This window comes from Vicugna pacos, chromosome 11 (assembly GCF_048564905.1).
Source record: "Vicugna pacos chromosome 11, VicPac4, whole genome shotgun sequence".
Lineage (NCBI taxonomy): Eukaryota > Metazoa > Chordata > Mammalia > Artiodactyla > Camelidae > Vicugna > Vicugna pacos.
The window spans coordinates 93,331,891-93,344,117 of record NC_132997.1 but is presented as its reverse complement, the minus strand read 5'-3'; the positions used below and the strand labels follow the sequence as shown (position 1 = coordinate 93,344,117).

At 47.2% G+C, this 12,227-nt stretch overlaps 1 protein-coding gene across 14 annotated transcripts in view; it reads right to left on the bottom strand.

Annotated features, from left to right (window-relative positions):
• TACC2 (transforming acidic coiled-coil containing protein 2) overlaps positions 1-12,227 on the bottom strand; it is a 196,058-nt gene that overhangs the window by 152,260 nt on the left and 31,571 nt on the right. For all 14 annotated transcript variants that reach the window (XM_072972028.1, XM_072972029.1, XM_072972039.1 and 11 more), the window contains exon 3: positions 4,850-4,962. In XM_072972028.1, coding sequence (XP_072828129.1) covers positions 4,850-4,962 — 113 coding nt within the window. The remainder of the gene's footprint in view (positions 1-4,849; positions 4,963-12,227) is intronic.

Here is a 12,227-nt window from a genome sequence, read left to right as displayed (position 1 = left end):
TTTGATATCCTTAAATATAGTTTTAGAGTAAAAAAAAAAAAGCACTAGAGTGAGACTATCTGAGGTTATCTTGTGTAAATAATAGAAACCACTGTGATATCATAGGATTTGGGACTATAATGTGCCATCATCACCCCATTAAATTGTTCCTCCTCCTCCCCAGGCCAGGGCCAGCTTACTTAATGGCCAGACCAGCAGGTTCCCAGCAGGCTTGATGGTCTTTCCTTCCATGTGTCTAAAATTGATCACAGTTTCCCTAGAGCATCTCTCACTTTGGACATCCCAGTTTCGATCTTTCTTTTGGGTTCTCAGTCTAGAACCTTAGCATCTTTTTAGACTCCATCTCCCCTGCCTGCACCCAGGTCATCACCAGGTTCTATGGGCTTGAAAGCGAGGAGGACCCTCTGGGGCCTTCCTGGGTACAAGCCCCTCCATTGTCCCCCTGCTTCTTGTTTGACCTTCCCTGAGTTCCCAAGAGCAGATGCAAGCAGTTAATTATTACAACAATAGAGTCACAGGACTCCTAATTCCTCCTGAAGGGATAGAGATAACAGTCTGACACATCTTTGATGTGTTCTGCAAAAACTAACCTTCCCCTAACCTGGTGGAAGATGCTGACCCCAAGCACGTAGACTCCAGACTGGTTGGAACCAGAAGGTTGATGATAGAGATTCCTGAAACATCACCCTGTTACCTCACCACCAACCAACCAGAAAAATATTAATGAGCAGATCACGCATCCTGCAACCCTCACCCTTAATATTGCCTTTAACGACTATTCCCTGAAAGCCTTCAGGGAGTTCAGGTCTTTTGAGCACTAGCTGCCCATTCTCCTTGCCTGGTGCCCTGCAACAAACACTGTACATTCCTTCACCACAACCAGTGTCAGCAGATTGGCTTTGCTGCAGGTCGGGCAGGTGAACCTGAGTTTGTTTCAGTAACAGGTTCTACCTCGGGCTGGTTTCCTAGCCTCCATCCTTCTACTACAGTTCATTCCTGACTGCCCTTCCAGCCTCCTGCTCCAGTGCACTAATCCAGGCCCTGAATTCCTCAGAACTCTTTCCTTGCATGCATAAGCCCTTGTTTAAATGCAAACAAACCAACCACAAAGTACTTCCCCAGCTTCCTGTTACCTACAGGATAAAATCTCACCCCTCCCCTGACCTCCAAGCTCTCCTCAGTCCGGCCAAACTTCTCCAATCTTGCTTTTAGCGAACACCCACCCCCAGGCCTGGGCTGACTTCTTGCTCTGCCACAGAGAGGTTCAACTCAGGAATTCTGCCCCTACCTGGAATGGCCTCTATAGCCATTCCCCTACCCCTGCCAGGAGACTCTCGTGCCCAGCCCAGCCCAGCCCTTAGAGAAGGCTCCTCCTCTGGACCCCAACAGCGCTAAGCCAGGGCACTCACACAGCACTCTCCCATAATGCAGTGCTTCTCAAGTATCACCTAGGAACTTGTTTGAAATGCTCACTCTTGGGCCCCACCCCACACCTACGGAATCAGAATTTCGGTTGGGGGGTAGGGCTCAGCAACCTGTGTTTAACCAGGTTTGCAGGTGATCCTGATTTGGGCTTAAGTATGAGAGCCAGTGGATAGCAGTTAAAACTCTAGGCTGCTGAGTTTCCACTCCTTCTTCTCACAAGGTGCCAGAAACTCACCCAGGAATCACTTAGGGTCATTCCTGGAGGAAGGTTAATCATCTCTGAATTATTGCCTGTGGCCCTCCTTGGGAGAATGAGCAAGCGTGATGCTGAAGCACAGGAAATGGCCACTATCCAAGATCTTTTTTTACCTACAAAAACAGTCATTTCCTCTGGTGCAACCTAATGGTTTCATTACCTGGGGAAGGTTATATGATAAGACCCATTATGTTTCAAGAGTTTAAAGGGAAAGGGCTGTTGATACCCAAGGAGGGAAAGGCTCCAGGAGACTGTGGACAGTGGAGCTGGAACCAGTCCTCACGCAAGTTTCCAGGGCAGCTGTACCCGAGGGTGGACATTGCTGAGCAGTAAGAGGCACGTGCTAGGGTGAAGCTTGTCCAAGGAGGGCGGGATCATCCTCCCTCCGGAGCCCAGGAGCTTGCACAGGGCGGAGCACCTAGGAGGCGCCACCCAGCCTCTGTGGGTTTGGCCAATGCAGGGCTAAGTTGCAACAGCGACACCGTGTGGCAACTGGGAAGCAAGGCAGTTGAACTGAGGGGACTCTTCATTGGATGATGAACTTAGCCCTTTGGGGATGTATAAACCCTGTTCTTGTGTATTCAAAGCGAGGAAGAGCCTTCAGGGGGGAGAATGGACTTTCTACCACTAGGACATAGAGGGCATAGTCTGCAAGTCTTGGTTTCCTCATCTGGAGAGTAGAGATTACACGGGTGCAGAGGGAAAATCCTTGGCACGTCTGCCTTTTCTCCCTATGTTCTTCCCTTGCCTCCACTTGCAGCAGAAACCTTTCTGCGCTTTCTCTCTGGATTTTCTCTAAGTTGGAAACAGAAACACTTTGCGGTCAATGGTTCTTTCCATCTTTTGTAAAAATCTATAGTATGTGCTTTGAAGAGAAAATGCTGGCTATCTGGTAAGCCAAAAGGAGAAGGCAAATGCATTTCAGGACGTGGAGGAGAGGGCAGGGAAAGGTCACAGGAAGCAGAGAATGTCCGGACTCCCTCCCTGCCTCCTGACAGTGTCCTCAGGCTCACAGGGGAAGCGAGCAGGGTGCAGAAGGTGATGACCACAGTCTCCCAGCCTCACCAAAGATCCCCACGTGCCAAGTGTGTAGTGAAAGCAGCCCAGTCATAGGACTCCAGGGACAGTGTGGCCTGGACCAGTGGACCTCTCAGTGGTGATGGGGTTGGGAGCAGACAGATGATGGCCTCAATACACCAGGTCAGGAGAGGGGTTCCCGAGGATGGCTGGCATGAGCACCCCCACCAGCCTGGCAGAGTAAGGACTCAGAATCGGAAATGAATTGACTTAAAGAAAATTAAATTTTACCCTCTATGCATAGAGCATTTGGCAGTGACTGGAGCCCATCTGCGAAATGAATGTCAAATACTATTGCTGTCATTATTGTGGATGCCAGGGGTGGCTTGCCCTACTGAGAGAGCACACAGGGGAGCCCTGCTCACTCTCTTTTCCTGTAAATATCCTGACTCCCCGATCACCTCTTGCTAGTTTCTGAGTTAGTCCATGGCCCTGCACAATAGATGTGGTTATGTTTATAGGGAAGAATCATGTTTTTAATTGTGAACAGGGAGTTGCCTCTTTGGGCCTGCTCTCAGAACACATCTCTCATGCTCAATTTGCATGCCGATGAGAGACAATTCTTCTTCAAGGGAAAAATAATTGAGTAAAGCTGAGGAACAAGACCTTTGACCTGCGTGACTCTTCAGCCCAGCTGTGATAGAGGCCCCAAATAATTTGCGAACCTCCCAAGGGATCCTAGAACCTCATGAAGATGGGGACAGAAGAGCTGGAGCTTGGGTCTCAGCCAGCAGTGACCTCCCTTGTGAAAAGACGAATCCATCCATTAGTTTTATGATCACCCGGAGTCAATTTAGACCATCATCTGGTCTAGTTAGAGCCAAATATTAAACCCTTTTTCCTGTTACTCTGACAAAAAAAAAGTTCATAAAGGTGAAACAGCCAAGGAGGGTCTGAAAGGCAAAGGAAGCCCCCTTTTGCAAAGAAGAGATCAAAGGTGTCATTCAAGGCATAGTCTGTGACTCAGCTAAAAAGAATACTCTGCCCCATCTGATCGTCATTTCCCTAAAGAAATCCAATGTTCACGCCAAGAGGTTCAAAGTACCGCCTCTGGAAACCACGGAACTGGAACCACACAGAAAGTAACACCAGCAGGTATGGAAATCCCAGCCACCAGGGGCCGCTCTTACTTACCCATGACCCTCCTAAGTTTAAAGCCAGGGCAAAAAATGACGCTTAAACTCTTAAGGTGAAAAGTGACTGCAAAGCATTTGTGACCTAAAGTCAATGATTAGGGGTAGGTGTGTGTGTGGGGGGTTCTGCATTTTTCGCCCTTAAAGTTCTTGTTCATTCGTTCCTCTAAGGCCTGCAACTGTAGCCTCCCAAATGCTGGGCTTCCGTTTGTTCAGACGGGCTCTTTTAGCCAGATCATGTGCTGAACCCACAGGCAATGATTAATTGCCTTTAGAGCTCTGATCCGTGTCTGATCAGAGGACAGAATGCTCACATCTAATCTCCCCCTGCTTGCGAAAGACTCCCGAACTGTGGGTGCTGAACCCTACATGGGAATAGTCTATTGGACTCCTTCCCAGTAGCCCTGCAGGGACATCAGGACCTGACTGTGGTCACAATGAGGAGCCACTGACCGATGGGCCCCACCTGCACTGGCCACTGTTCCACTGCAGCTGTGTGGTCTTGTTGATTTCTGGAATTCATCCACAGCCTCCCCGGGACTGAGTGATTGTTCTTTGAATCCTCTGTCTCATCTTTTGGTGCCCACATTGCCTACCATGCAAGAATACAGACTCCCAACTTAGCCACAGATTAGACACCCCTGCTAAGCCCCTTGGCAGCCATGATCTTTTTTATTTTAAGTTCTGACAATGAGGATAAACGGCCTGGAGTGTTACGGAATGGAACCTATCATGACTAATTTCATCTCTGGGCAGTCAAATATTGATTTTCCCTTCGTGCAGGTCTAGGCAATCACAAAGGGGTCTAGGAACTACTGCTTCGAACTTCTTACCGCCAAGGACCACATCCTGGGTTTTAGAGTAAATTTTCCAAAGCAGATGGAGCAAAACAAACACTAAGCAGGCAGTGAGCTGGCCACGCCTCCAGCTGTGTCAGTCCTCCAGACCTGACTCTTACCTGGGCAAGTCTCCAAGGTCAGTGCCTCTGGGCTTCTCCTCTGGCCCTCTTTCTACGCTCCGACTGTTGCCAGGTGATGGCTCGGATCCTGGCCTCCGAGCCGATGATGTCCTCTGAGCCAGAAGAAAGAGAAATTGGAAAGGAAATCAAATAGGGGTCTTTGAAAGCACAGAGACTTTATCAACAGGCCACTGACCACAACATCCAAGGGTCAGGCTATCCATTTGCTTTACAGCCCATCTGAGCACCAACTCTGTATGAGGTGCTGAGCGAGGCTTTGCGGGTTTATGGTGAGCAAAGCCAACGTGGCCCTTGATCCTACTTGGTGGAGGAGAAACACAGCAAACCAGTGATTCCAGCTTAGAAGGGGGACTGTTTCAGAAAGAAACTGAGACTGGGGACATCCGTCATACTTTGGGGGTCATCAGCTCCCTGCAGAAAGTAGGATATTGAATTATCTAGGCACACCAAGATGAAAACACATTTCCTCCCCCTGCCCCATGGTTTTGCACACCAGAATTCAGCTGGAAGCCTGAAAAGAAAATTGAAGGAAGAAAATCATAGGCCCCTGGAAATGGGGCCACCCACTGGGGTCTCAGCCACTCTGACAGCTGGTCGTCTTTTAACTCCCACAGTCAGCTTGTCTGCTGTTCAGTCGGTTTTTTAAACCAAGGCATAAAAAACTAAAGCACAGTCACAACCTTTAGTCATAGGGCAGAAAAAGATGAGATGTTTTTAAGAATCCAATTTAAATGATGCTCATGTAAATATGGTACAAACATCAGAAATGGGGAAAGGGCTTTTAGGAACCCCTAGCAGTGTTTCCCAAAGCAGCGGCTGTCTTTTGTCTTCCTAGTAGTGTCCCTGAAACAGCACACACAGCTCTCTTCGGGGCCAGATCCGCCTTACTCTAAAGAACTGTTCTTCCCAGACCCTCTGCCCCAAGGTTCTCATGGAAATGCCAATCATAGTGCCCCACACCCCAGCCTATCGGGCTGTGTACAAGACTCAGGTTAAGACAGGTCCTTCCTCAGGACTCGGCAAAGAACCAGAGGGATGGAAATCTGGCAGCTGGTTCTGTAGATTATGGATGCAGGAGTTACTGGCAGTCTGTTTCTAATCACTCCAGAGGGAGGCAGCCTCGGCAGGAGAGAGCGGAGCCCTCAAGTAGAGAAAAGCCACGATGAGATGTTTCTCGATCTGGCGTATTTTTCTGAGTGGGTGGCTGCTTGTGTTCACCTGATCATGCTCAGAGGTAAAATATAAAAGATGCTTCAGCTCTCAGGGGCCTGTACATTCTGGTGCTCACGGGAACACTACAATTAGAAAATCTCCATTCACTTTTGTTGAGACAGAATTGGGGGAAGATAACAGCACAACAGTAAGAACCTCTGTTTACTGAGCACTTACTAAGTGCCAGGCACTGGGCCAGTAGCTTTTCATGAACCGTGTCATTGAACCTTCATCACAACCTTATGAGAAAGATGCTGTTCATCTGTTTTAGAGCAGAGGCTTTGAGAGGTTAAGTATTTGGCTAAGATCACACAGCACTGGATTATGGATGAACCTGATTCTCTCTGACCCCAGACCCAGGAAAAGGCATCTCTGTTCGATGCCTTCAATGGGGACGTGTTGAAGGAGGCAGAGAGCTGGGGCTGATTCTTCACCTAAGAAGAGGCTTGTGGACCCCAGGCTGGCTTGACCTCCATTTCGGCTGAACCACTCCCCCCAGCAGGAGCCCCTGCCCTGTCCTGTGCACCTCAGTTTCCTGATCTGTGACTCCAGGACAGCAATCATTCCTATAGGGCAATAAATGATCAAGACCGGACAAACTTCAAATCACAGTAAATTCAAACTCCAAAGTGTTCCTGACTCTTCTGAGGGAGGTTCTTTATTTTTATAGTATTACTCCCTTTGGATACCTGACTTAAAATTTTTACTACGGTAACTCCAGCATCACAGTACAGATTGAGTGACATTTTCATATCACGGTCCTGAATTTTTTAAGTTGTAACCCAATTCCTACTTGTCTAACCGTCATGCAGGCCTCAGCTCCAAACACCTGCCGCAGACCAGGCTTCCTTTTCAGTCACCACATTATCTGCAAATAATTGAACAGATAAATCTCCTGCTCTTTATTCCCTGATCAAGGTTACTTTAAAGTAATTCTGGAGAGTCAATGACATGTCTAGCAGCCCCGACAGATGCAAACAACAGATGGAATCAGGAGGCAGAGCTTTGCTTTAACTACAGAGGGGGAGGGGAGCACGGGCTACCTTCCCTTCGGCACAGGAAATAGAAAAGGGGCTGAGATTTGTCTTTGAAGAAGGAAATAAGCTTTCCAGCCCCACCTCTCCTCCTAACAGAAAGCTAATCTGTGAGAATACCGGTTCTCTCCGGCAGAAACATATTCTGGACGGAGTTAACATTAAAGGCAATGGTTCTGCCCACAGGAATAGCACGCTGCACTTCGCAAAGTTATTATTTCACATCCTCTGATTCTTATAAAATCCCTGTGTGCTAAACAGGCAGGTAAAATGACATTTTCCATTTTTCAGATGAGGCACAGAGGGTTAAAGTGGCTTGGCCAGGTCTCCTGCCCTGAAGTCCAATACTCTTTCCACAGTAACAATAACACCCAACACCTCCATAGCACATTTTTCTGGGATGACAATAGTAGCAAACTGATTACTAACAACACTTTCTATGTGCCAAGCACAGGTACCCCCCCCCCCCCGCTTTTCAAATTTGCTTAATGTCACTTCTCTTTTACGAAAGACCTGTACTGGTACCTGTTTTCAAGAACCCAAAGAAATCCCAAGGGCATTTTCGCTTTTTTGTAAAAAGGCAAAACGTGAAAATAGTGCTCAGCGTTTGTTTTGCAGCAAAGCTGGTGTAGAGGCAGCGTGCGCCCCCAGCGGCAGCAGGAGTGGTCCCAGCAAGCTCGTCCCCAGGAACCACACTCAGCATCTCAGCATCAAGCCTCCACAGCTTTGAATTGTGTCTGGGAGCATCTATGCTTCATCTCGATTTATCTTGTGCATCCATCAGAGAGAGGTATCCTAAGGTAACAGCTTCTCTTTAAGCCGTTTCAGCTTACAAAAGGTTTCCTAGAAATACTCTACTTTCAGATGGTGGACAGCAGGGAAGCCTGTGCTGTTCTTTTAGGTGCTTAACATGTTTAAACCCATTTGATCCTTACAACCACCCTATTTTACTGATAAGATCACTTTAGCACAGAGAGGTTAAGCCACTTGCCCCAAATCACACAGCTTGGAACTGATGAAGCCAGGACTTGGACCCAGATAATCTGTGCTCTTGACCCCTACCTTATGCTGCCTCACCAGGCAGTGGAAATAGTTGCCTGTGAGCCCTGCCATCTTCCTGCCATGCTCCAAGGAACTATAACAACTGGTTGTTTATGAACAACGTGGTACAGAGTCAATGCCCAGAATAGCCCCTGGCACAGAGAGGCATACCATAAATATTTGTTGAATGTATGAAAAACAGATTATCCCCATGTAGTCTGGAAGCCAAGCCTGCAAATTGGGGGAAGCGCACTCAGTCCTTGGAGCTCTCCCTTCGCCCTTATTTCCCACAGTGTCTTTGCATTCCCCTCTCCCAGTCCAGTTTCCCCATCCTAGCAACAGTACTAAGGCCCTTTGCTTACAGGATTCCCGGGGGTCTGTTGTGTCAACAGGCGTCACTACCCAACAGCATGCATTTCTAAAGTTACCCCTTCTACTTCCAAATAGCAGGCTGGAAAAAAAATTGGCAATCCTCCATGTGACGAACGGACTTGTCAAGTTGCTTCTTCAAATCTTTCCTTTTGCTGCCGTTGCTTGAGTAAACAAACAGCCTTTCCTTGGCTCAGGAATACTCCAGAGCTCTGGGTCTATTTTAAAACAATCTCCAAACAGTCGCAGCAACTTTCCAGTCCTAAAAAATACACTTTATCAAGAGCTAAAGCGGTTCACCATTAAAAAAGAGAAATTCCTCTGACCTTACCTCTTAAATATGCCCCATCTCTCTGGACCACCGCTCACTGGCCATGCCAATAAAGAGGTTTGACCAACATGGCTAGATCATGACCAGAGTGTCTTGCCAAGTCACCCACTCTTGGAATGAGCTTCTTGGGAGCAGTGTGACTGCAGGTGAATGCTGGGAAGTAGACCAAAGGTCATCCCCATGGCATTAGGAATCAAATTTCAAACAACTGCCAGGCTGCCAAATATGGAGGAGGAACACATGTTCTGTGCTAGGCCGGTGGGCTGCCCATCTTCCCTGTCAAGGGAAGGCAAACACTAAGACCAGTTCTGCTAGACCAGCCCGCGCACTTCTACCTCCCAAGCTCCCCTAGTAGGCACTTGGTCAGACCAAGAAGGGGGAGGCCCCAGGGTGGAATTTTAGGCTTCCCCAAATGGAACAATTTCTCATGTGACACTGTGTGATATGGTAGAAAATAATGAACAAGCCTTGGAGTCAGAGAGAGCTGGGTTTGAATCCTCACTTTTCCCTTAAAGGATGGAGAAAATAAGAGAATCAAGTTTGCAGTGGGAGTTTTGTGATTCTGCCTCATGTCCAGGAAGGGCTAAGTCTCTGTTCTAGGTTGACACAGAAGATTAAGAAAGATGTGATGTCAGATACTAACTTTAGAGGAAGCTGGGAGAAGAGTAATGGGAATTCTCTGTACTATCTTTGCAACTTTTGTGTAAATCTGAAAACACTCCCAAATTAAGAGTTTAATTAAAATAAAAGAACTGTGGTTCCTACTCTCATGGAACTTACAGTTTAGTGAATAAATAATATCTCTCTTCACTTCCTCAAAAGCATCTGCATCAAAAGTGGTAGGAATTACCCTCAAAGGACCCAGGAACCTCAGAGATGCCAGAGTTGGCGTGTTCTGACATCTTTAGTTCGTGGGGAAAGGAAAACCTTTCATACTTCAAAAATGCTGCTTCCTATTAACGTCTTGTATGTGTTTAATATTTTAGAAGCAATACAGTTTAGAGAGGGCTGAATAAGTTCAGAAAACCCACATTATTGCACCTTTTGGAGTCTGTTTCTTCGTCTATAAAATGGGGACCCCAATCCTTGGCCTGCCTGGCTCAGTGGGTGATGAGAAAACTTTGTCAACATGGCAAAAAACAAAAAACAAAAAAAACAGTCCAAGTGGAGTAAAGTCTCTTTATTCAAAGAGTTGCAGTTGTCAGTTGCCTGTAACGTCCTGTGATTTTTACTCGATTATACTTGAAATGCAGATAAAACTTTTATTTTTTTTGCTCCTCTAGAATTCCTACGTCTACTCATTTTCATGCTAAAGCAGCATGAGGCTTGATTCAAGAATAAGAGTGCAGGAAGCCAGGTGCAGGGGTTCAAAGCCAAGCTCTGGTGTTGATTTAGCCATGAGCCTTCAGGCTCTGTGCCTCTAGCAGCATATCTAGAAAATGGGGATCATAATTACAGGACTGTTTTGAAGGTTAAATAAAATAATACATGCAAATTATGTAGCACAAGGCTAGATCATTGTAGGCACTCATCTATGTTAGTCATTATGATTATAAAGAAGAAACCAATCAAAATTCATTATCTAAGAGCCCCAGTGCCTGTCTCAGCTTAGAGCTAAAACAGTTCACCAGATGCTTCAGAAGACGCATCTAGCTGAACCCGGAGCCATGGAGCTCACAAACTTTAATAATCACTCCAGCGAAAATTAGCATCAACCCCTGGGCTGGGCGATCAGACATCATAATAAAGGAGCTCTCTCCACTGTTACCAGCATTGAGTTCATGCTGCTTAATTGTCTTCGTTCAATTTCTTTCTCATTAAATGCAGTTAAATCATCCCAGGTACCCAGGTACATACTGCCAGCAGAATATTAGAAGGTGCTGTTTCTGCCAGTGCTGGTCTAATGCTGTGGTGATGTCGAGTTCCTTGGGCTCCTCAGGAAACAGAGAAGCCACCTCCAAGTTGAACTTAGCACTGCAAGCATTTGAAGATTTAAACAACACATGCACATACTTGTGGGCCATTTATCCATAAGCAAAACACTAATCACACAGTGCCTGGGCCACAGCTAACCTCAGCCTGCAGAAACACACCCAGGGACGGCTCACACAGCACAGCTTCTCCTGTCTTCCTGGTCTTCTGTTCTCTGGATGTCAGAGAATTCCACAATCTGAAGCCACAGTGCTGAGGCCGCCTTCAGGAATGAACCTCAGGCCTAGCTGCCTCTTGGACACTGAGCCAGGACCAGAAAGACCTGCCCTGATGAGGTCTGGGCTGGGGGAGGAGGCATCCCCAGTGACCTGCTCCCAATCCTTCTGACCCCGTTCGTTTGCCACTCATCCTTCAGCTCCCTGGGACAGATTAAGACACTCAGGGCCAGGTCAGGCATCTTTGCACCTGTCTTCTTGCTTTAGAGCATTGAACACAGCTTCTACAGTTGAAAATCCTTTTCTCCCCCCTCTCAGAGACTCAAACTACGAACATCCAGGCAACAGAATTACTTTAAAAGAGTTTTTCTTCTTTTTTTGAGTATTTTCTTTTCCTTTTTTTTTTAAGTGGTATTTTATTTATTTATTTATTTATTCATTCATTCATTCATTCATTTACTTATAAGGGGGAGGAAATTAGGTTTGCTTATCTATTTATTTTTAATGGGGATTGAACCCAGGACCTCGTGCATGCTAAGCATGCGCTCTACCACTGACCTATAGCCTCCCTGCCAAAAGAGTTTTTTAATGATCGTATATTTTAAAGTCAGGCCATTAGAATGATAGGATTGAATGTGTTTCCTTTCCCACGCTGTCAGAGCCATAAGTGGGTAACATGACAACCCCACGGCCAAGGGGAAGTTCAGAGCTGGTGGTGCAGGCTGGGTTACCGTTGCCCTCTGGAATCCGCATGCTCAGAGCTCAGGTGCCCTCTGGAGGGCTCCCCAGAACTGAAGACTCAGGAAAGGACACTGAAAAACTGTCATGCCTGCTTTCGGGAGTTGGGACTGCGGGCTGACGTGGCCCTTATTTTACCATAAGCCCTTCCATGCAAGTCACGACGCGTGAAGCCCCAGCAAAGGCTGTTAGGTGGAGTCCACTCTCATTCCAGTGCCACGTCCACCTCTGTTCTAAAGAGGACACACAAGCTAGGACCCTGATGCCCCTGGAGGCAGCCCAGGCTCCCCTTGGCTCAGTGTTAGTCACTCTGCTGACCTCCCGCTGAACCCTCCCACTGCCAAGTGAGTCACCCTCCACAGCCTTGGTTACAGGTAAGCTTTCTTTTCATTTCCAGCCAACATGTCTCACACCCACAGGAAGAGTATTCACCGGAAGGAAAGGTCTGGGGCCTGCCTATGAATCACAGCTGTGCGTTTTAGTAA